At 35.4% G+C, this 24,843-nt stretch overlaps 1 protein-coding gene across 2 annotated transcripts in view; it reads left to right on the top strand.

Moving 5' to 3' along the window:
- Nucleotides 1–24,843, top strand: part of LOC149283182 (dynein axonemal heavy chain 5-like) — an 83,243-nt gene that overhangs the window by 24,425 nt on the left and 33,975 nt on the right. For both annotated transcript variants that reach the window (XM_089497878.1, XM_089497877.1), the window contains exons 27-51: nt 630–868; nt 1,106–1,346; nt 2,420–2,619; nt 3,346–3,499; nt 4,084–4,247; nt 6,242–6,398; nt 7,897–8,109; nt 9,605–9,829; nt 11,144–11,316; nt 11,972–12,150; nt 12,625–12,812; nt 13,166–13,360; nt 13,731–13,865; nt 14,399–14,506; nt 14,585–14,738; nt 15,024–15,170; nt 17,556–17,797; nt 18,289–18,465; nt 19,160–19,364; nt 19,947–20,089; nt 20,254–20,388; nt 21,469–21,591; nt 21,861–22,074; nt 22,757–22,980; nt 23,377–23,572. In XM_089497878.1, coding sequence (XP_089354004.1) covers nt 630–868; nt 1,106–1,346; nt 2,420–2,619; nt 3,346–3,499; nt 4,084–4,247; nt 6,242–6,398; nt 7,897–8,109; nt 9,605–9,829; nt 11,144–11,316; nt 11,972–12,150; nt 12,625–12,812; nt 13,166–13,360; nt 13,731–13,865; nt 14,399–14,506; nt 14,585–14,738; nt 15,024–15,170; nt 17,556–17,797; nt 18,289–18,465; nt 19,160–19,364; nt 19,947–20,089; nt 20,254–20,388; nt 21,469–21,591; nt 21,861–22,074; nt 22,757–22,980; nt 23,377–23,572 — 4,531 coding nt within the window. The remainder of the gene's footprint in view (nt 1–629; nt 869–1,105; nt 1,347–2,419; nt 2,620–3,345; nt 3,500–4,083; nt 4,248–6,241; nt 6,399–7,896; nt 8,110–9,604; nt 9,830–11,143; nt 11,317–11,971; nt 12,151–12,624; nt 12,813–13,165; nt 13,361–13,730; nt 13,866–14,398; nt 14,507–14,584; nt 14,739–15,023; nt 15,171–17,555; nt 17,798–18,288; nt 18,466–19,159; nt 19,365–19,946; nt 20,090–20,253; nt 20,389–21,468; nt 21,592–21,860; nt 22,075–22,756; nt 22,981–23,376; nt 23,573–24,843) is intronic.

Here is a 24,843-nt window from a genome sequence, read left to right as displayed (position 1 = left end):
TCATATTGCTTTTGCTACACATCTTTAATCTAGTCCCCAGAGTTGTATTTTTATTTGTTTATTTGTTTCATGATGGAGATCCCTATGGATTTTACTGCATGTAAATACTGGATGTACATTTGGTGCATGTATTCTTTAGTTATTTTGTTATCTGTCTCATTTAACCTCACCGCCGGCTGCCTCGTTTAAATAAAAAAATTAAAATGCGGGAATTTTTCAAATGCACACCTTTTGCATAAACTTAGCAGCAATCCCTTTCTAGAGAGCTGAGCTGTCATTGATTCCCGTAGAAGTGGTAGCAGTCACATATCGAAGTAAACTGAAACAGCCACTCTCCTCAATACACTGTTTTTAGTGGGGGGGGAAACTATAAAGGCCAACCCTGGAATGTTTTGCCTACAGGATAATTTGATGTGGCTGTACATAGTTTAGTCAGGCAGGTGACTTTTATAAACAAATCTTACCACTTTCACTATGAAATATAAAAGGCCAGCCAAATTCTGCTTAAAGGAGATGTTCACCATTGTTGGTCCTTCAAAATGCAACTTTCCGGAAAAAATCTTAGTGAATAAACCCTGTTGCATCATGCATCATGCATTATACCTAAAATATTTTTTTGCTTTGACCAGAACCGCTTTGACAACCTGTATCGTAAATACATCACGTACACTGGGGGAGAAGAACTTTTTGGCTTGCAAGTTACGCAATATCCTCAGCTGTTAGAAATTAGGAAACAGCTAAACTTGCTTCAAAAACTGTACGGCTTGTACAACGGTGTAATCGACACGGTGAATGGCTATCATGATATTCTGTGGTCAGATGTAAATATTGAGAAGGTTAACGGAGAGCTTCTAGACTTCCAAAATAGGTAAGACTTAACTTTTAGTGGTTAATGTTAAAAGCACATTTCTCAAATCAATTGATAATTATTCATGTGGAATACCATTATATCAATTAACATTTACCACTGACATTTACCAAAGAATTATGATATTTGTCGTTAATGAGAGTACACCACATTTCTAGCGCTCAAACATGTTTGACTATATGCAGGTCTTTGGCGGTTTAGCTCCTATTCCGATCATCTTCATTTTACATCCTGCAGGTGCCGGAAACTCCCAAGAGCTTTAAAAGAGTGGCAAGCCTTCCTTGATTTAAAGAAAACAATTGATGATTTCAGTGAGTGCTGCCCTCTTCTGGAGCTGATGTCTAACAAAGCAATGATGGCACGGCATTGGAAGCGCATTACTGATGTCACAGGGCAGAGTTTTGATGTGGAAAATGAAAGCTTTAAGCTGAGAAATATTATGGAAGCACCTTTATTGAAATGCAAAGAAGAAATAGAGGTATTCAATTTGTCATTTGATAAAAAAGCAAATGTTGATAGGGTGTTGACATGGAATCTTATGATGACATGGTTTATTTGTTAAGTGTACTAGAGAGTACAATTCATATTTTCAATTGAAAAAGTATCTCTAATCAAGATATAGAAAGGTGAGCACACCCTAAAGAGCATTAAAGGCATACATGTTCATATTCACAATTTGCTGCTAAAATAATAATGACCAATAAGTACACAAAACAAAGCACACATTCAACCAATAGCCAGTGAATACTATTCAAAACCACCTATCTAAGAATCTAGTATTGGGGATTCCATCACATAATATGGCCATGTAATGCTTAGCCCACCACTACCTCAAATATCCCCAAGTTTGTTGAGTCCTGTCTAATTTTACATGGCTATATTGCCTAGCAAGGAGCTGAATCAGTGGGACTGCATTGCACTTTAACCCACCAAGGCTCCCTGGACCCCATTAATCAGGCACCTGTGTGGCATGTTGGGTACTCAACCCTACAGTTTTCTCAGAACCTCCAAGTATGCACACACAAACAATAAAGAACATAAAAGGCATATATATTTCGATTCACGGGTTGCTGCTGAAATAATAATAATGACCAATAAGTACACCAAAAAGGTCAATAATTCTCCAATCAACGTGCATGCTGTAAAATCTCCTGAATAATATAATTCCTTCTGATTTTAAGACAGTAAATGCATATCAAGTAACACAATCTTTACATATAGGTTTTGTATAACTTGTATATGTATATTTTACATGAGCAAATATTATACGCATGATTTTATTTAATATATATGGTACACAATTAGTCAACTGCAGTTACATAGTATTACTCACTGTACTTGTCTCATGAGATTCCTGCTTATGGGAAGATTGCCTCCCTCCTTTCATACATTATATATATAGTATTTAACAATGCTTTTTACTGTTTGTTAAAGTACAGCACACTCTCATTGTTAAACTCTTAATCATTTAACCTTGTATGCTGCTTACAGTGCACATTTACCATATAAAACTTTTTAAACTGAACTTAATCAAACTGATGTTTTTATTAGGATATCTGTATTAGTGCAGTAAAAGAACGAGACATTGAGCAGAAACTGAAGCAAGTGATCGTTGAATGGGATAATAAAACGTTTACTTTTGCCAACTTTAAAACACGTGGAGAGCTGCTTTTAAGAGGCGACAGCACTTCTGAAATCATAGCGAGCATGGAGGATAGCCTAATGATGTTAGGCTCCCTTATGAGTAACAGGTAACATTGTAGTAACACAAACTGTCACACTTTTTGATCTATGTTTGGAAAAAAATTGATCTATGTTATAGAGAGGCCTCCTTCCTTTTTTTTCACTTCACAAATAATAATGATATTATGTAGTATTGCAGTATGGCTTTTTCATCACTTGTTCTTGCTTTCCACTTCTTCTTTCCTCACTTGTTCTTGCTCTCCACTTCTTCTTTCTTCTCTGTGTTACTCTGGCCTCCTGGATTGCTTCCACATTATCAACGATCCTCTATGTGCCACACAAGGACTGATTGCAGGAATGGGGATAAACTGTCTGCGTGATTCTCTGCCCTGATGCGGAAGTGATCCAGTAGGCTAGAATAATGCAGATCTGTGGAGGAAAAAGAAGAGTTTCTGCACGTCTTTCTCAACAGCTCTGTCTGTACTATTCTGGCCTCCAGGAGAACTTCCGCATCAGGGCAGAGCCTTGGTGCTCACCACGAGGACAACCTCCAATTGGGGGAGAGATTGTCCCTGTGGTACATGTCGAGGGTGTACCCTAATGCAGAAGCACTCCAGGAGACCAGGGTAACACAACCAATCATGAGAAGAAGTGCATCATAGTTTTCTTTTGTTTAGTTGGATGCTCTTCTTTTCAGACATTTGTAGGAATTAATGAAATTGGTCAGTTTTGTTAAAATTACATTTCATACAAATCCAAATTAATAAGTCTATTAAATATTCATTTAATTCTAGGTACAACACTCCATTTAAAGCACAGATTCAAAAATGGGTTCACTACCTCTCAAATACAACAGACATCATTGAAAATTGGATGAACGTGCAGAACCTGTGGATATACCTAGAAGCTGTATTTGTGGGAGGTGATATTGCAAAACAACTTCCAAAGGTAATATTAGTCACGCAGAATTAAGCAACAGTGTTGTGTTTTGTCCTTGTGTAGTTGGTGATGTGCGAAAATTAATTTCATGTAATGGGAGTTTCTGGGATTTCACATTGACAAAATGTACAGTATATGAAATAGACATAATCTACAGTTGTTTGCTAGAAATTATTCTGTTTTACAGTACCATAAATCACAGTAATGTTTGTTTAAATACTAATAATGTTTGTGCAGGGATTTTAAGCGGTCAAATAAATAAATATCTGCATTTCATTTGGACAATTTATGCACAATTTATGTGTTTTACTAGGTGTCTTGATAATGTTCCATTAAGTACATGCACACACATTTTTGCAGTATTTAATGACAAATCTACTAACATTGTGCCCCAGAAGCAATATACATGATCTTATAAGCAGACCAAGGTCATGGTCTGGTGGGTGGGACACCATAGTAACTATGTAAGCCAAAATAGGAAAGGGTCATGTCCTGCCTTCGTTTTTCTTACATAATATAATCATCTTGCTTTAGAAATTACTTTAAAAAGGATTTTTTTTTTTTAAATTAACTATCTTATTATGTAACTATAGGAAGCCAAGAGGTTTTCAAATATTGACAAGTCTTGGGTTAAAATTATGACTCGTGCCCATGAAATGCCAAATGTTGTGCAATGCTGTGTTGGGGATGAGACAATGGGACAACTTCTGCCTCATCTCTTGGAGCAGCTTGAAATCTGCCAGAAGTCCCTTACAGGGTAAGAACGTTATCTTGTGCACTTCCTCATGTAAATTTACATCAATCATTCATACTGTTCTGTAGCTTTCTATGCACTGATATGCACTTGCAAGATATTTTGCAATAATAATTGTATTATCTTGTTAGCTTGTCATGCTCTAAAACAAACTATTGACTGCGGGCCCTTGGTTTAGTTTAGCTTATTTTAGCAGGAATTATTGGCATTTACAGCTAAGTCACAAATTCCAGCTACATATAGTATCTGCAATAGAATAGCATGCATCTTACACATACAGTATATATTATTCCTATTAGTTTTTTTTGTATAAATACCATGTAAGTAACTTGTACGTTAAACTCTATACATCAATATTATGTAAATAAATACATAAGTACAAGTCACTACAATATTTGCTGAAGAGTAGCCATCTTAGATTAAAAAATACAGTATCACAAAAAAGTTACCCTTTTCAGCACCTACCCACAACACCAGCTGCACCTAATCAATGTATTTCCCTGTTCCACACAATATATAGTACACAACAAACGCTATAAAAGTGATAAAGTGCGCTCAGTGCAAATCTAATAAAAAATATGACATGTATCCCCAGGCTCAATCAATTTGGTAACAAACAGGGCCGGCCCGACAATGGAGCCGAGTGGGGCAACCGCTCCAGGCGGCACTTTTGAAGGGGCGGCACTTCGCCTGCCCTGGTAACAAATATCTTGAAAAAGGAAAAAGCAATCTTAGTTTGCCTAAACAACAATTTGCTTCCTTGTAGACCTTAATAAGACAGAAAGTCCCTCTGGGTACCACCCTAGTGACCACAAGGGAGAATGATGAGAAATTAGTGATCCAAACACATACATCTATTAAGAACTATTTTATCTTGTGAAAACATTTTATCTTGTTGGAAACAAGTGATACTACTTTTTAGGTATATGTCAAAGGAGAAAAAGTAAACAAGGAATAACTAGATTAAAGATAAATGAGGGAGTTATATAAATTAAGTGATTTAAATATTTACTTAAGCAATACTGTGCCATGCTAAAGTATTCACCTCACTTGGCATTTTTCCTATTTTGTAGCATTACAACATGGAACTAAAATGGATTTGTTGGGGGTTTGTATAATTTAATTTAAACACGGCTACCACTCTGAAGATGAAAAATATTTTCTGTTGGGGTATGTCTCTATAAGCCGGGCACATCTATCCACTGGGATTCCTGCACATTCTTTAAGGCAAAACTGCTCCAGCTCCTTCAAGTTGAATGGCTTCCGCAGGTGTACAACAATCTTTAAATCATACCACATAGTCTCAATTGAATTGAGGTCTGGGCTTTGACTAGGCCATTCCAAAACATTTAAATGTTTCCCCTTTAACCTTATCAGTATGGTTAGGGTCGCTGTCCTGCTGGAAGGTCTCAAATCTCTGGAAGACTGAAAAATTCCCTTTATTTAGCACCATCATTCCTTCAATCCTGACCAGTTTCTCAGTCCCTGACGATTTAAAAAAATAAAAATAAAAATCATCACTACAGCATGATGCTACCATGGGATGATGTTCTCGAGATGATAAGAAGGTATTGGGCTTGCGCCAAACATAGTGTTTTCCTTAATGGCCAAAAAAACAAAATTTTAGTTTCATCTGACCAGAATACCTTCTTCCATATGTTTGGGGAGTCTGCCACATGCCTTTTGTCGAACAGCAAATGTGTTTGCTTATTTTTTTCTTTAAGCAATTTTTGTTTTTCTGGTCAGCTCTGTGAAGGTTTGGCATCTTGCCGTCAGAAGTAAGGAAATTTAAGCATGCATGTGATAGGTGTAAAGCTATGCTATATCTAAGACAAAAGGAATGATTAAGATCTGAGTCAGGACAAATGGGCAAATTCTGTGCTTCTATGTTTGTAACTGTTTAAAATGTTAGTGAAAATGTAATTTTCTGTTTAAAGTGGTTGCTTAAACATAGGACAAAAGTGGGAGGATTACCTTATTTTGTATTTCTATTAAAGGTACCTGGAGAAAAAACGTTTACTCTTTCCTCGATTCTTCTTTGTTTCGGATCCTGCTTTGCTGGAGATTCTGGGTCAGGCGTCAGATTCTCATACTATTCAGGCTCATCTTCTCAATGTGTTTGATAACATAAAATCTGTTAAATTTCATGACAAGGTATGACGTTTTGTTTTCCAATACTATTATTATTTAAAACCTGGTTAAGAACTGAGTTGTTACGAATCCAAGACACATTAGAATGATGCATGGAAACAAATACCCAAGCACTGAGCACCAGTTGTGAAGCTGTATTATGTATATACACTGAAAATGCATCTAACATTTTGCTCACCAAAATGTGAAGGTTAGAGCACATCAGAGTACAATATTAAAATATAAAAATGTTACCAGGACTTTTCAAATTGATTCTAGGTAGATTTTTATATAACTTGTGCTCTGTATTTATATTTTTTTGCAAAGTACATACTACATGGGAAACTATGAATTAAGCATTAAAGAGGTGCATTAGAATAATGTGTGTGTATCTTGTTATATCTGTGAATGATTCATTAGTTGTGTTTACTCATTGATTTTGTTAACATGCTTTAAATTGTTGACTCCATGGGGCAGATTAGACATAGGAGTTATTGAGCAACAGACCCTTAGTCTATGGGGCCTAAGGGAAAGTAGGGTTTTCACACACCCTTTAGGATGGAGCATGCATGCTGTCTCATAATCGCGGTGTCTGCATCCCTGAGAGGCGTGAAGCACTAGGGCATGACGGCAAATGTCCCACTTCACTCACTAATGCAGAGAGATTGAGCATGCGATGGAGAATGGTAAGTAGCGGCACTGTGAAGCCCTCCTAATTCCTGAGGCCTGAAACAGTAGCCCTTCGTAGTCCTGTCTAAGGTTGATCCTGTTGGTCGATTTGAGGCTGTTATCAAATGTATATATATATCTATATATATATATATATATATATATATATATATATATATATAATTATTAAATGATCAGAGGATGCTATGGGTAGCGGAATCCTATAATGCAAAATAAACTGGAAAGTCCACCTTTCCATTTAAACTTGTTGTTTTAAAAATAACCCGATGTAGAAATATATTACTTGAATAATAATATAAATTGAATCTAAACTGACTGGTTAGCTTGTATATGCACTGCACACACTACTAGAGTACTTTAATATGCATTCTTCCTTAAATTGTTGTCATGGACATTATACTGCCCCTTTAAATTCTGTTTTTACACCTTTATACTACTCAAGTGAAGAATTTGGAATGCACAGGGCATGCATTGTAACTTGTGACCTATGAAATGATGAACCAGTCTGGGCTATTAAACTATTAGTAACTTTTTCACGCTTATCATCAAAGTCTCAATGTAATCATTTGTTCCAGGTCAGATGAAGCTGGGTACGACTAAATCTATTTAGAAGTAGGTACAAAATGCACTTGCGTTTGGCTTATCTGTTCCTGGTACATTTACTTTAATGTAATAATAAACCAAAGTGATATTCAGAGAGGCCAAAAAACATTTTGTTGGTTGTTAAACATGATAGAAGTATAATTATTGCTGCCGAACAAAAACCCATTTTTATATAAAATGCAGTTTTTCTACCTCTGCATAACACTTGTACACCTTGTTCTCGATATAGATTTATGATCGTATCTTGTCCATATCGTCTCGAGAGGGTGAGACTATTGAACTAGAAAAACATGTCATGGCTGAGGGAAACGTGGAAGTGTGGCTCAATGCACTTCTTAAGGAATCACAATCCTCATTACATCTTGTGATCCGACAGGCAGCAATTGCCATTCAAGACAGTGGATTTCAGCTTATTGAGTTTCTGTCTTCATTCCCTGCTCAGGTATACTTTTCAGAATTTGTTGTTTGGTAAATTGTAATGTGAGAAATGTAAACTAGTTCAAAGATATTGTAATAGTTTTGATAGGTCTCTATAATTTTCAGTGTTTTAAATAGTATACTAAAAGCCAGTCAGGGATTTGGATTGCTGGGCACCTTATTTCATCCTTCAGAGTGAGGATTTAAAGAATGAACTTTAGTACAAAGATCTAAAAATATCCTCCATATAATATTAAGATACAAATTAATTATATATTGTATCATCTTTATTATTATTCTTACATATTTAAAGTGTAAGAAAAAACTAATGGTAACTCGAATGCAATAAAGCATATTAGAAACATAAAAACATAGAATTTGGTGACAAATTAGATAAGGATGAGTCAACCCATCTAGTTTGCTCTTATTTCCTCATTTAAGGAGTACAATCATAATTTGTACTTGGTCTTGTCTTAGATTCAGGATAGCCATATGGATACTCCATGCATGTTTAAATTTCCTCAAAATATTATCCTCTACCACTTCTAATGGGAGGCTGTTCTGTTTTTGTTGGGTGGTGAGTCTGTGTTAATATACCACTGTTACTCAGTTATTTTCAGATTGTAATTCAGTTTTTCATACTTTTGTCAAAATATTGATCCAGGAATTTGCCCTTATTATATTTATTCATTTCAATCATCTGGTCAATACACACATTTAAAGGTGATTTATGTACAGATGTGACTACTCAGTTCCAAGTGACGGCACTTGTACACATGTTTAAATAAATGATTTTAGCCGGTAACCCCGTGTCATCTATGCTAGACAAGGCCAAAGCATGTTTCTTTTCTGATATGATAGGTTGGTAACACAGACTACACATAGGATTTATGCAGATATGCATGGAAACAGTTAGCTATGAGAAAGATTATGTTGCCATATCCAAGTGTCAGTGCTCTAAAGAGTTTGTGCTCTCTCTCTCTCTCTCCTCTCTTCTCTCTATCTCTCATACGGTATAAATGTTGCAGCTCTTAGTGAGGCTATGATGTTAGTGGGTTTCAAAAGCACTTCTATTGCCTTTTCAACTGACTTGTCTGCTCAATGGAAGTCAGAGGCTCTCCCCAAGTGACTCAGTGTAAATCCGGTACTGTTTGAAAGAATGCAATTAGTGCAGCGATGTAGACCTGAATGTCACTGTGTGATTCCTTGGGTCTTACTTGGCAAAGATCATTCATTGATGGAGGGAAAAAAAAATATCAGAAAGCAGCAAATCTGATTGTTAACTTGCTGGTTTTCTGAAGGATTTTAGGGTTTATTCAAAACATTTTATGAACAAATTGTTTCATATTTTGCATAGAAATAAAATGTTTAATGAAAACAATTCTCTCTAAATGCTTTTGCATGTTTACAGTAAATATGCTTTCAAGTTTTAAACTTAAAAAGGCAGCATTTACATGTGTTCATTTACTGTTTAATTATCCATTTTTCAAACAAACAAATCTGTTTTCTTTGTTTGCAAGGTTGGTTTACTGGGAATTCAAATGATTTGGACAAGAGATGCAGAAGAAGCACTCACCAATGCAAAGTATGATAAAAAAATAATGCAGAAGACCAACCAGTCCTTTTTGGAGCTGCTCAACACACTGATTGATATGACAACCAAGGACTTAAGCTCTATAGAGCGCATTAAATATGAGACTCTGATTACCATTCATGTACACCAAAGAGATATTTTCGATGACTTGGTAAATCTTTTTTCAAAAACTAATTCCTGGGATTTGGATTCACTTGTATTGAAATTTTAAGAGCCTTGTGACTAATTTATCTAATGTTTTTGTGCCTTGTGAGAAAATATTTCAAGTGGTTGTAAAAAGAATCCCAAAACTATCTTGAACTGTTTTTGAATTTATAAGATGTACATCAGAATTGTCTGTTTTGCTGTTTACCATTAATTATTTGTAGCATTCCCATTGATTTCTTATTATCAATCCATCTATTTATGTATTTTTGTCATACTATATATGAATTACCGAAAAATTTTCCTTCCAAGTTACTATCTACATTAATATAAAAAAGATAACCCAATCTCAACCATTTTGAGAAACTGATAAAAGTTAAATATTTTCTATACAATGCACTGTACTTAATCAAATATTTAATTTACATTCCAACAGTATATTTATCTAAAATGACAAAACTAACACTTGTTAAAAGGAACATCTCATAAGGGAATCTTTTGGCATAAAGTGAAAGTTATGAGGCTATATGACATCATTTAGCGATAGGGCATTAGTATGATGACAATAGCATTAAATGTATATGCTGATTATTTAAATAATAAGCAAAATATCACACTTAAAGGGACACTCCAGAATGCATATAATAGCTGCAGGGTCCCTTTAAATGTTCATGGCATCAACCTTGAAAATGCATGGGGGGATTCTGCTGAATCCTCCATATGCATTTGCTCTCAGATACTTTTGGTGCACTAGATGTGTTCGCCCAAACACAGAGTACTTTAATATGCGTTCTTCTTTGGAAGGACTGCAAGAGACAGCAAACCGTCCCTTTATTTCCGTTAGTTGCATTCTAACAGAGTAAGGATTTAGCTCTTTGGGGTCTTTACCCCAGCTTCAGTGTTTTCAGATTGCTTTTTTAAGCAAAGTCTCCATTGTCTTTAAGTAATTTGTGAGCCAAACTAAAGAAGGCTACAGATGATGTATTTTTAGTTATTGAGCACCTATATATTTTCTTAGCACCTTACAGTTTATAGTATAGCAAAGAGGAGATAAAATACATGCTGTCAAATAATTTAGTCTGCATACCTTTTGCCTGTGACGCTTACAGCAATCTATTTCCATGGTGGCTGTAAGTCCCACATGTGTTGAATTCAGAGTATTTGTGGTTCGAAACTTTAGCTGGCAAGGGTACCATGTGATTGACCTCAGAGTTCACTCTAGTTTTGATTGTTCATCTGTAGTTTTTCCCTCAATCAAAAATAAGATGCCTTCCATCAACAAAGAACAGCAAACGCTAATAACCCTGTTTTTATATTTCAGTGTCGTATGCACATCAAAAGCCCCACTGATTTTGAATGGCTAAAACAGTGCCGATTTTACTTCAATGAAGACTCTGACAAAATGTTGATTCATATTACTGATGTTACATTCATCTACCAAAATGAGTTTCTGGGCTGCACAGACAGACTTGTCATCACACCGCTGACAGACAGGTATACTATTCCAAGTTTCTTCATAAAAATAGTCTATATACGGAAGGAAACTTGTGGTAACTTTGTGCATGGATGTGGATGCTGAATTTACTATTTGTTATGTAGCTCCAAGCTTCCATGAGTTGTTCCAAGAATCAGATGTAGAATCAAGCAGGCTTTCAAAATCTGACGGCTACATCTAGTGAGAGACCTTAGTAACCGTAAGATGATCATGCCATTTTAAAGAATGCTAGTGAAAAGTCACCTAGCAAGACCTCATCTAATAAAAAGTATAGAGAATTGGTAATAATAGATTGCATAGTTTTATAGTTACAGATTTTGAAGATTTTGTCTTTTCAAGGATATTTTCATGTACAAGTTTGAGGAAAGATGAGAGGTTATAGACAATACTTAAGGGTGTTGGAGAAAAGGTTGGAAGTATATTTCAAACCAGGATAGATGTGGAGACTAAAGCTTTCCAGAAGTGGAAAGCAACCAGTGCGAAGATATAAGATTATGCTAAACATAAGACATGGACCTGGTATGGTTTTAGGTCCCCCCCCCCTATACCAGTGCTCACACCCGCATATTCTAAACATATTTGTGGATATACCAATACAAAGTTGCAAGTAAATATAAAAGTATACTAAAATATGATGTTTTTTCCTTTTTTCAGATGTTACATTACACTTGCACAGGCCTTAGGAATGAGTATGGGAGGTGCACCAGCAGGACCTGCTGGAACAGGCAAGACCGAAACCACCAAGGATATGGGCAGATGCCTTGGCAAATATGTAGTCGTGTTCAATTGCTCTGATCAGATGGACTTCAGGGGTTTGGGAAGAATTTTTAAAGGTAAACAAATCTATATTTTGGGCCTTGAAAAGCGAATTGCATGAAAGTGTTGATTACATCATCTTGACATTGGGCATATATAATATATTAACCACACTATTACAAATGTAAGCAGTAATATTTGCACTGATTGTAGTGGCTTTGATAATTTAAATTCATTTCCATCAGAGGTTCATATAATGAAATAGCCGTGATCATATCTGGGAACTTGTGGTCTCTGGCTGTCCGTAGCCTACCCTTGCAGGTTGCAAGGGGAAATGGGCAGGGAGTGGGGTGTGTCAGGACCTCGCTCCCATGACCCAGAGGATTTTAGTGTTGAATCCCGGAGAGTTCCCAGGTATGGTCATAATAGTCCCCATAAGGAATTGGGCTTGATTAATACTTACTAGGCCCCTTTTTATTTTCCCTTAGTTGTATATTTTGAGATCATTCTAATTTTGTGTATGTTGAATTCTGTATTATTTTCTGTTTTAGGTCTTGCACAGTCTGGCTCCTGGGGATGCTTTGATGAGTTCAACCGTATAGACCTCCCTGTATTATCAGTAGCTGCACAACAAATTGCGATAGTACTTACATGTAAAAAGGAGCGGAAAAGGAATTTTATATTTACAGACGGAGACAATGTGGAAATGAACCCTGAATTTGGGCTCTTTCTTACAATGGTAAGACTGCAAAGTTACCCAGAATATGTTTATATTATATAACAAACAAACAAAAAAACTCAACTGGGAATGGACAGCCACTTTTTAGCCTGCCCTATGGTGTATGTGTTTGATGAAAGATGAGAGACGCAGAGGATCATATGTGGTCTGTGCAATACTCACATTTCGGTTCAATACAGATTTTCAAAAAATAATTTTAATGCACTGAAAACTATTCCAATCAAACCTTAACCTAAAATACTACAGATAATACTTTGTTATCTTTAATTTTCAAATTGTATTACAATAATTGTTAAGATGCAATTGTGTATTAGAAAAAATATTTAGAAACTGCTAATTCTTTTTCCTATAAGAATCCTGGCTATGCTGGAAGGCAGGAACTACCAGAGAATTTGAAGATCAATTTCCGATCTGTGGCTATGATGGTACCTGATCGACAAATCATTATTCGTGTGAAATTGGCTAGCTGTGGATTTATTGACAATATTGTCCTTGCCAGGAAGTTCTTCACGCTATACAAACTGTGTGAGGAACAGCTATCCAAACAGGTCAGAGTAACATGATTGACTAATCAATGAGTTGTTTTGACAGTTAAATACATTTAATATTTAATTTATTTAATTCATTTATTATTTTTTCTTTACATCATTTGTACAGCTTGGGTGCAATATTACAGCTGTGTGTAGCACATTATTTACGTATACCTAATATGTGCATATATATATATATATATAATCTACTGCGACACTGAGCAGATAGATTATGGCAGATGCAAGTATAACATAAAGTGATGTGTAACTTTAAAACAAAAAAATATAGTTTTGTGTAACCATTTTAATATTTTACTGCTCCCCCCTCTCCAAACATCTAAATGTGCATTATTGAAATAACATGTCCTGTTGTTTGAAATGCCCTTAGGTTCATTATGACTTTGGTCTGCGAAATATTTTGTCAGTTTTAAGAACATTAGGTGCTGCAAAAAGGTCAAATCCAACTGACACTGAATCAACCATTGTTATGCGTGTTCTAAGAGACATGAATCTTTCAAAACTAGTAAGTAAAACCTCACTTTGACAGATCTTTGTTTGAGTGTGCAAGAAAAGAGCTGCATTATCAGCAAATATGTAGGAACTCACCCTTAGAGTAAAATATTTCAGATATAAAATTATAGCGGAGAGCGATCTCACCATACTAATACTGTGGGAAGCATTTTCCATGCAGCTGGCAAGAAGACAAGAAGTATGGAAAAATAACACAAACGCTTCCATATATTGCTCTGAGGGCAAGATGATGTCATATTTAATATATAAATTATACTGCAGTATAGTTTTTTTTTTTTTGTTTTTTTTTTTTACAATTTTGTGAGCACAGGTGCCCCTCTGCATTGGTGAAATGAGACTTTGATATTGACTAAATGTTCACCGTTAATATTTTAAAGACGTTTTATGACGTTTGCTGTAGCAGATATTTTTTATTAAAACAAACATCAGACGTATGGAATGAAAATATAGTTATGTAAAATTATAATGAACAAATGCAATATGTTTTAAAGCCATTTTATGTAAACCTTGTCTCTTTGTAATTAGATTGATGAAGATGAACCCTTGTTTTTAAGCCTCATTGAAGATCTCTTTCCAAGCATACAGTTAGACAAAGCTGGTTACCTTGAACTTGAAGCAGCTATTGTTAAACAGGTATTTCAATAATATGTAGTAAGTAGAGTGTACATTGGTACCTGTCATCTACATATGTTCACTAAGTGTGTATTACAGGTTGAGGAATCTGGCTTAATATGTCATCCACCTTGGAAGCTTAAAGTTATCCAGTTATACGAAACCCAGAGAGTAAGGCATGGTATGATGACTTTAGGACCAAGTGGAGCAGGTAAAACAACCTGCATTCACACATTGATGAAAGCAATGACAGGTAAGTTGGCTTCCAACAAATACTCTGTACTAGTAAAATCCCGGACATTAATCAATTAATATTACATCTTAATGTATTAGTTTACATTTAAAACTTTTGCTTTTTTAATAGCAAAGTAATTGTTTGTGTCTATATTAATAAAGCAATTACAAAACAAAGTTGTACGTCAATATATCAGGCTTTTATAGTGCATACACATTCTTTAGCGTTACTTGCTACCTTCTAATATAACAGTTTACAGTATGTTAGAAATTTAGTTCTAAGCATATTTTACTCAATTTGCAGATTGTGGAGAACCACACAGGGAAATGAGAATGAATCCCAAAGCAATCACTGCTCCTCAAATGTTTGGTCGCCTTGATGTAGCAACCAATGACTGGACAGATGGTATATTTTCCACTCTTTGGAGAAAGACACTCCGGGCCAAAAGAGGTAAAACACCCCAAATGAGTCCATATTTTATCAGGGTTATGCGGAAAACTAACACAGTTTAAAAAGATTTGAGACATGGTACACCTGTATAGAGAACTGTTTCATAAATCTCCCCAAAGTAGAATTTCTCTGCTCCACTTATATGCTTAACTTTTATTTTACCATGCTGCTTCTTGGTGAGATTTATTCACTAAATGGGGAGGTTTGCAGGGGGGGTTGTAGCTTTAACGCTTTAACTTCTCTTTATATTAGTAAATGCCCACTGGCAGATGTCTCAAGCAAGAAGGGCTGAGATGCCCTGTATAGTGCATAATTTAATGGGTGAGGAGACTGAAGAAACCTCACTATTTTTTTTTTCTTCAATGCACAATACAGGGCCATCCAAGCTTTTTCTTGCAGGAGAAGTTCACTGGAGTTGGACCTTCCTATGGACCAGTAGTCAAGGAGTTGAAACTACAACTCTCCTGTCAACTTTTCCTTAAGTGAATAGAAGCACTTGTTTTTTTACTGGGCTGTCTTTCCTTCAATTAAATTTACAAAAATTACTAAAAATCCTAAAATTACTGGTCCTAACATGCAAACCTCTCCATATTTGTACTCTTCCATACTTTTCTGCCACGTTGCAAATATATTTTTCTGCGCATCATTAATACTTTGATCATGGGCCTCATATCCACCTTTACCCCTTTTTCTTGTCCTGCCACATACCTCTAGAACTCAAAAATTATTCCTGCTTTCTTCCTTCCTACTGTTCAAAAATAATTCAACCCCAGGTCTCTTCAATTAGGTCTACAATTTCCTTCACTGATGCCACCTTTCTGGCTGACTTTTTAATACTTTGGTTTCGCCTGTACCTTACTCCCTCTAGATTGTAAACTTGCAACCATGGCTTTATCAGCTGTGAGATACTTTATATTTGGAGACAAAAATATATATCCTTAGATTGAATAACTAAGTTACGCTCATTTAGAAAATTAGATTTTAATGAAATCATTTAGCAGCTTGTACTTTTGCAATCTGTATTGTTAAGCACTATTTCAAGTTTTGAAAAGTAAAAATGTTTTTTCAATGCTTTTCATGAACTAATTACTGTAATGCTTAGCTGTGGCATAATTGGGTTTTTGCAGCTGATTAACACAGTCAATTTAGTCCGAGGGATTTATTACCTTGAAATTATATTCACAGTTTGTTTTTCTGTCACTTTAATAATTCAATACATGCTTTCCAAGCAGTTTACCAAATTAGCATACATTTCCTCTTTCTATTCTAAGTGTAAATAAATATAAAATTAATATTTATATTATCGCCTTCATTTTTTCTTTTTTTTTCTTTCTTTAGTTCTCTTTCCTTCCTTCCTTTCCACATATTTATGTTCTTCCTTTTCTTCTTTGATAAGTGGACACAAACTTCTTTCAGGAAATTAAATACCAAATAAAAAAAAACATGCATCAAGTTGATTAATTTACATTCGTACCTAGGATCAGTGATGAGTTGACTGCATATCATACCTTGGACAGTTTCAGATTTGACCCCAAGTCCCTGGGTACATCTCTGCCTCCCCCAGTCTCTGTTTTAGTTTCAGAGAAGATGGGTTTAGCCATGTTTTTCTTACTCCCTCCTACTTACCGTCTTCTCCCTGGGCAGTATGCTGCCACTAAAGACTTATAGTTGTAGCCCTGTCACACGTCTAGCCTTGCTCCTTCACAAAATCATTCCCTCAGAAAAGGGAGAGCTCTGAGTAGCCTATTCTGTGAAGTTCCCAGGCATGGTGTTGCTACCTTCAGCCATAGTTAAAATGTGTTGGTTGTAATTCCAAAAGGTAGTGCTTAGTAATATACATATTGCTTTCTACTGTCACAGGCAGTTGTGTTGATGTGCTTGCCCCCCACACACCTGTGTGGTTATTGTGTGTGTGTATTTCACAGCTAAAAATTTTTTTAAAAAAAAGTAGTTTTAGTCTGCCTGTGTTTTTAAATGTCCGAAAATCCCTTCTAAATCCATAGTACGTACATAGCTATTGCACTGTAATTTATTGCAAATTATTTTTGGAAATAACTTCTACATTAGCTGCTTGTGCAAGTTCATCAAAATTATACCCCAAATGCTTGTTCTTTATTTTTTTTCCTTACAACTTTTCAAAATTGAATTGTGGTAAAGCAATTACTTGTAGAATTACTGCTAAATTTAGGATAGCTTTTTAGCAGTTAAATTATACAAAGCATGTTTTTGTGTTGCCTATCTTGGGCATAGTGTAAAGCATGTATCCAAAGGCCATTACAGGCACCACTAATATCCACTTGTGGCTTAGAGTGTATGATTTTACAGAGCTTTCTACTTGTGATCTATAATAAAACTGATTAAAACAATAGATTTGATTACTTACAGGGGAACATATCTGGATTGTTCTTGATGGCCCAGTGGATGCTATTTGGATAGAGAACTTAAATTCTGTCCTGGATGATAATAAAACACTAACATTGGCAAATGGAGATCGTATTCCTATGGCACCCAATTGCAAAATTGTCTTTGAGCCGCATAACATTGACAATGCTTCTCCTGCCACAGTTTCAAGGAATGGTATGGTCTTCATGAGTTCTTCAGTTCTCAACTGGAGTCCCATCCTTGAGGTAAATTGCTTATTTATGACAGTTCAAATTAAAAGTTTACCTGGATTCATTTATATCATTTTTTTGCATAAAAGGGGCATTACCCCACTCAAACATATGCATTATATAGGAACAACATTGGCACATTATATGGATACATTTTTAGGTCTAAGTGGCCAAACCATGAAAACCTAGACTTAAAAAAGAGGGAGCATTATGTATTCTAGCATGAGAATGTTTGTTTTTGTACAAGCCAGGCATTTTATATGTGGGATCTATGGAAATAGCCCTAATTTCACTAGAGCCTTTTTTCTGTGCTCTATAAAAGAATAAAATTGAAAGGTCCTGCTTAGACAACCTCCCCTGCTCATAAAATATATTTCAAGCAAATATGGTCTTAAAATGTGTTGAAAGATAAACACAGTGCATTTATATATAACAAAATTAAACTGTGTAACACAGGGGAATATAGCTTTTGTTTATTGTAAACATTTCTTTTGTTTGTTGTATAGGGATGGCTGAAAAATCGTTCTTCATTAGAAGGAGAAATTCTAAGAAAGCTGTACAGTGCCTCATTCTCTGATTTGTACCGATTTAGTGTCCAGTCTTTAGAATATAAAATAGAAATGTTGGAGGCATTTGTAATAATGCAAAGCATCAATATGTTACAAGGACTTATCCCTCCAAAGGTAGGTCATAAATGAATGACTTCAAATTAAGTTTATAGTTAACTTAATATACACTGTAGAAAGACCGCAAGGTCTGAGCTTAGGCTCAGATGAATTACATAGCAGTTAAACCTCACAGTGGATTTTAAACACTCTGTCTAAATGTATAGCTGAACGAGCCAACATGTGTATCATCTGCACTGAAGCCCAATGTCTGGTTTATCAGAAGGACTCAAGCTGTAGCTAATCAGACCTAGAACTTGGCTTCTAGGGTAGCCTATATTGACAAAGAGCATATCATCTCCTACTTAGAATGCCTCTGCAAGCAGCCATTTAAAATGTGTACACAATTATATTTTGACTGCATGGCGTTTCTGTCTCCTTTTTTAAATGTAAAGTAATGAGAAGTTTCCTGTCTAGAGAAACTGTGAATTTTAGAAAGACAAATAAATAAGTACAAATGGAATGTGCAGACAAAGTATGGGCCATAAGACTGTACAGCGGTGACAAAGAGATACACAGGAAGGCAAGCAGAAACCTAAAAATCTTCAAACACTGACCATTAATGCAAAGTGCTTGAAATCCCATAAAAACACCATCAAAAGCAACCTAACTCCAAACAAACTGCCGACATAGTTACAATTTTTATATGCATATGCAGACTGCTAAAGCCATACAAATTAAATGTAATATTATTTATTCAATATTTTATCAGGAGCAAGGTGGAGAAATAAGCCAAGATCACCTGGAGAGGTTATATGTCTTTTCTTTAATGTGGAGTGTTGGTGCTCTGTTGGAACTTGATGACAGAAAGAAAATGGAGCAGTGGCTACGCACTCATGAAAATGTGCGTCTGGATCTTCCTAAGATCCCACCAGGAAGTGAAGACACAATGTTTGATTATTATGTGACTTCAGAGGGTTAGTTTATGTAGTTTGTAAAAAATGTTAATACTTTACAATATTTAGCTGCTTTGTTATTTGACCCAACACCAACTTTTCTCTCAAGATGAGCTGAGTTAGCCCCATGTAATGCATAGTTTCAATCTCACAAACGTAACTATGCATTATGCAGGCAAACGTATTATATGAGCTCATTGAGACAGAGATGTATTCTGGCCTAGGCCAACTTCTAGGGTGACAGGTCCCTCTGCTGAAAAACTGAGGAGGCAATTTGGATATACTCCTTTAACAGCAGTTGTTGTTGGACATTAAGTCAAATTAGCCCGGTTAATCTGATAACCGTAACTAATCACAGACCACTTAATGTGATTTTTCTGCAGTTGGCAAAATGCAACACAATTACAGTTCATGAAGTACACCTTTTATTTTTTGGTTCATTTCCCAGAAATCATGTTTTGAACTAATCAAGGGATTGCCTAGTGCTGTTCCATCTGGTTAGCATTGTTTAATGGATTGAAATATATGCATGGTGATACTTGGATACATACTGTGTTTTGGTTAATGCTAACATCATAAATTACATTCCCATACCTCCAAAAGGAAAATGGATGCACTGGAATACACGTGTGGAGGAGTACATATACCCCCCGGACAGCACTCCTGAATATGGATCGATCTTGGTGCCCAATGTTGACAATGTTAGAACAGACTTCTTGATACAGACAGTAGCCAAGCAGGGCAAGGTATAGTATGATTTATCGTATTTCCAATATCTACGATTTTATCTGGCGAATATAGATAAAGTAAAGCAAGCTGAAAAGGCAAATATGTTTGATAAGAAAAAATATAAGGTAAATTAACCAAAAGTATTTGCAAATGACTTTTGGGATTTCTTCATTCCTTTCAGGCGGTGCTATTAATTGGTGAACAAGGAACAGCCAAAACTGTAATTGTTAAGGGATATATGTCAAAATATAATCCAGAGAGCCACATGGCCAAGAGTCTGAATTTCTCTTCTGCTACTACACCACTGATGTTTCAGGTATCCTTATTTGAAATACAGATTTTTTATTTCTTTCTAATCTACATCTTATTTTTATTGTAATGTCAAAAGATAAAGTATCAACAATTATTATATAAAATTTGTGTCTTGAAGTAATATGATGATGTACTCTTTTAATGGCCATCTGACACACTGGGCAAATGCCTGTGGCAAATCAGGCCCAAATGTGTGCAGCCACCATCTGAATATGCCCAGCCACATGAACATAATGTATGGCCTGTCATACCCAGCAATCGGCTGCACTCACATCCTTAGATGGCCGCCTGCCTTAAAGTGCTAGGGCCGCCTCATTATTCTCAATCTGGCCCTAAAATTAGCACTTATGTTTCATTGCATTTGGCACTTATTTTTGTAATACATTTAATAATTACTTTTTATTGTGCGTGTTACTGTTCACAAGGAAGCCGTGTTGCTTGCTATATGCAATATTTTAAAATCCTATTTTGTGTTTAGAAGTATTTCTTGTCAGCTTTAATTGCATCAATATTATCATTTAAAAGGGGAAATTAATTTTAACTTTACTAAATGTATATCATTTTACACAAATATGTAATTGTAAATAATACTACCTAGTTTATCATCGGCAATAGCCTAGAATTAAGGCAGCAGGTGCCACATGGTGGTACATTACTGAGATCAGAGATGTCACTTGTAAGGTCCATTTGACAGTGGAGGTCTGTGTCTGGATGCCACATCCTCCATAATAAAGCTTTGGGATGTAATCTCATCTTCCATTGCTCATCATAGAGGATGAGCTGCACAAACATGAAAAGATTTCAATATTGTTTTTTAAGGTTTTGGAGATGCCTAGGGCAACCACAAAATTATACCGCTGGATGCCAGTAAATGTCCAATTTACCAAGACAGTATGATTTCTTTGGGACGGTATATGTTGGGAAGATTATATAAATCTTTTTTTGTTTAATATTTAGAAATGCCTGAAATATGCAATTGTGTTTGGTATTATGGATGTTGCAAAATGGTAAACAAGGCTAGCTAAACTATTACTTAAGTACTCAATTGTATAGTTACTATAATGTACTCTGTTGCTATTCTTAGCGAACCGTCGAAAGTTATGTGGACAAGCGCATGGGAACCACGTATGGGCCTCCTGCTGGAAAGAAAATGACAGTGTTTATTGATGACATAAATATGCCTGTGATTAATGAATGGGGGGATCAGGTGAGATTTGGAGTTTTTTGCTATGTGATTTTCTTTCAGTAAACTTATAAAATAAATTGAAGATTATACTTTGCCTTAAAACTGTTTCAACTTGTTATGTGGCTGTAAAAACCAGGTCATTTTATAACTGAAATATTTCTTCTTACTTAATAATTGCTCTTAAGACATTGTCCAGGTACATGCTAAAATGTTAAATTGATAACAAATATAGTGATACTAATATGATATTTTTTCCATTGCTCTTATTTATTATTGTATTACACTATTAGGTTACTAATGAAATTGTAAGACAGCTTATGGAGCAGAATGGATTCTACAATTTGGAAAAACCTGGAGAATTCACAAACCTTGTAGACATCCAGTTTCTGGCAGCTATGATCCATCCTGGTGGAGGAAGAAATGACATTCCACAAAGGCTAAAAAGGCAGTTTTCTGTTTTTAACTGCACTTTGCCCTCAAACGCTTCCATAGACAAAATCTTTGGTGAGAAAATATGAGATCAGCCAAATTTTTTTTTTTTTAATGTAGTCATTTGTTTCTCCCTGAAAGTGTAAGATTTCATCAATATTAAAGGTGATATAAACATAATTTTGTTATTAAAGTGCATTTTGTTAGTGGGTAAAATGATTATTTAGAACAATTTTTATGTTTTTGTATTTTCTTTGTTTTTTTTATAAAATATATTTACTTTACATATCTGTTAAAATTTAATATGTTTTTATGAAAAGTAGTTTGTAGTTCTAATAATTTTACTTGGTGCAAGATTTGCTTACTATAACCTCTTTCACCCCTAATGACACTCTGGATGACCGAAATCTTGACATGAAACAAACATATTAATGCCAAGATGCCCCTTTGGAATGTAGAATGTGTGTCGTAGAGATAACATTTTGGGTTAAACAAAGTATCCTGGTAGCTGAAGGTACACTGCCAGAAATGAAACACTGAGGGGGTAATTTGGTGCGCCAGCATTCAGTTACTCCTTATGCCAGTGTGCGTCTTTCTTACTTATATTATCTGAATAATTGCCAAGTATGATTTGAAGCTTTGTAGCTATCATATTTGAGTTTATTCATTAAAATGCTAGTTTGCAGGAGCATGTTTAGGAATTAATAAGCTATAATTGAAAAATTAACTCTATAAAGAGGCCATTTTTGTTTCTTAGGTGTTATTGGACTAGGCCATTACTGTACTCAGAGAGGATTTTCCGAAGAGATAAAAAGAGCTGTTACGAAGCTTGTACCTTTGACAAGGAAATTATGGCAGATGACTAAAATCAAAATGTTACCCACACCAGCCAAGTTCCATTACATATTTAACCTTCGAGACCTTTCAAGAATATGGCAGGGAATGTTAAACTCCACATCAGAAGTCATTAAAGGCACCACAGTAAGTCACTGGTAGTTGCATGTTATAAGTGCACTTATAACTTTGTGTCTGATTTAAAACTGAAATTATTTTATTTTTCATCTTGTGTTTGTCAAATGGTCTTTTCCATACAGCAGTCAGAAACTTAACAATAGGTTAGAGAGAGAATGAAATAGGGAGGATTAACTATGTAAACTCTGAGAAGGGAGTAGAGATATAAAGTGTATTTCTAATTTAAAATATATTGCTTATTTTAATTTGTAAACAAAACATATTTTATTTGTATGCCTAATTATGTGTTTAAAATTTAAAGTGTGTTATCTAGGTTGATTTATAAGGTAAAGTAAATGAAAACTATTTTTAGTTTTATTTTCCTTTTGTTATTTCTGTGGCGTTCATTAAACATGTAATTGACAGGTATTGGTAAAGCTCTGGAAACATGAATGTAAACGTGTTATTGCTGATCGATTTACAACACCAGAAGATGTGGACTGGTTTGATAAAACACTGCAGAAATTGGTAGAAGATGAGTTCTGTGAAGGCAAGAAGTCTGCAGACTTTGCAGCTGATGATTATTTTGTTGATTTCTTAAGGGATGCACCTGAAGCAACAGGTATGTCATGGGAAAATGTTCTTGGAGCAAGGGAAAAAATATTCAATATGCTCCAGTCAAGTTATGTTTTTAAGGTTTTTCGAGAGCATCTGCTTAAAAAGTCATGTATTAACAATTTTTTTAAGATTTGTGTATGTTTTTTTTTAACTCGAAAAAATATCTTTTATTTTGAAATAGCCAAGGATATTGGAATTCATGATAATGGTAAGTTGATAGGAGTCATTAAAAAGCTTTGAGAATGCTATGCCATTAGATCCCAAGGCATTAGTTTAGCCCCAGCATAGCTGGGGAAGTTTAGTGCACTGCTTGGCTTTTATCATATGAGGCTCCATTATATGACATAGTAATTGTTGTTATTATGATTTTTTACTTATATAGCGCCAACTTCCAATACATATATTTAAGGGATATGACAAGACTAGAATTGACAAACTAAGACAAACCGATACATTAGGTGGAGATGTTATTGCTTTAACCTATTCGTATTTATTTTAGATCATCTTTTTTATATTTTAAATATAAGTACAGATTTCTCTAGTTAATTAGATATATTTGGATCACACAATGTCTATAACTGTAAATCATTTATAATTATTGGATATAGGGAACAGCCTTCCGATGGAAGCAGCAGAGTCTAATACAGTGAGGGAATATTAACACGCATGAGATAGACATTCTGAATCGAAGACCAGACCAAGAACTAATTAAGGTCTGAGTCAGTAATGCTTGCATGAGTCGCAAATGCGACCAGGACCGCTACAAGCACTTGTCCAACTTGTCTGCCCCTTTAAAGCCGCTAGGTACGGGTGATAGTCTCCGCTAGGACCAGGGAGAGCAGGAAAGCACCACCACATGATCTTTCAGTATAAACGTGGCTGCTTATTTACTGTGTGTGAGAAAGAAGCCTCTGGGAAGGTAAGGAGGTTAGGGGTAATGAGGGTGTGATAGAGAAGATGAGGTGGTGAGAGAAAGGGTAAGGAAGTGAGGGAGGGAGGGAGGGAGGGAGGGAGGCAGGCAGGTGAGAGAATGAGAGAGTTGATAAGTGAGTTAGGGAGTAAATATGTATGCATGTATGTAACAGAAAATCTGCATGTGCTAGCATGAGTGTGTATGTTAGAGGGAGTGTCAGCATGACCATGTGTAAGTGTGTGATTATGAATGTCTGTGTTAGCAGCAATATGTATACGTAAGTCAGTGTGTATTAGCATCAGTGTGTATGTGTGGTAGCATGAGTGTGTACGTATAAGTGTATGTGTTTGTGTGCTGGCACA

This window comes from Sceloporus occidentalis, unplaced genomic scaffold, assembly GCF_023333645.1.
Source record: "Sceloporus occidentalis isolate IW3139 unplaced genomic scaffold, rSceOcc1.0.p SCAF_110, whole genome shotgun sequence".
Taxonomy (NCBI): domain Eukaryota; kingdom Metazoa; phylum Chordata; class Lepidosauria; order Squamata; family Phrynosomatidae; genus Sceloporus; species Sceloporus occidentalis.
This window is presented reverse-complemented; position numbering and strand designations above follow the sequence as displayed.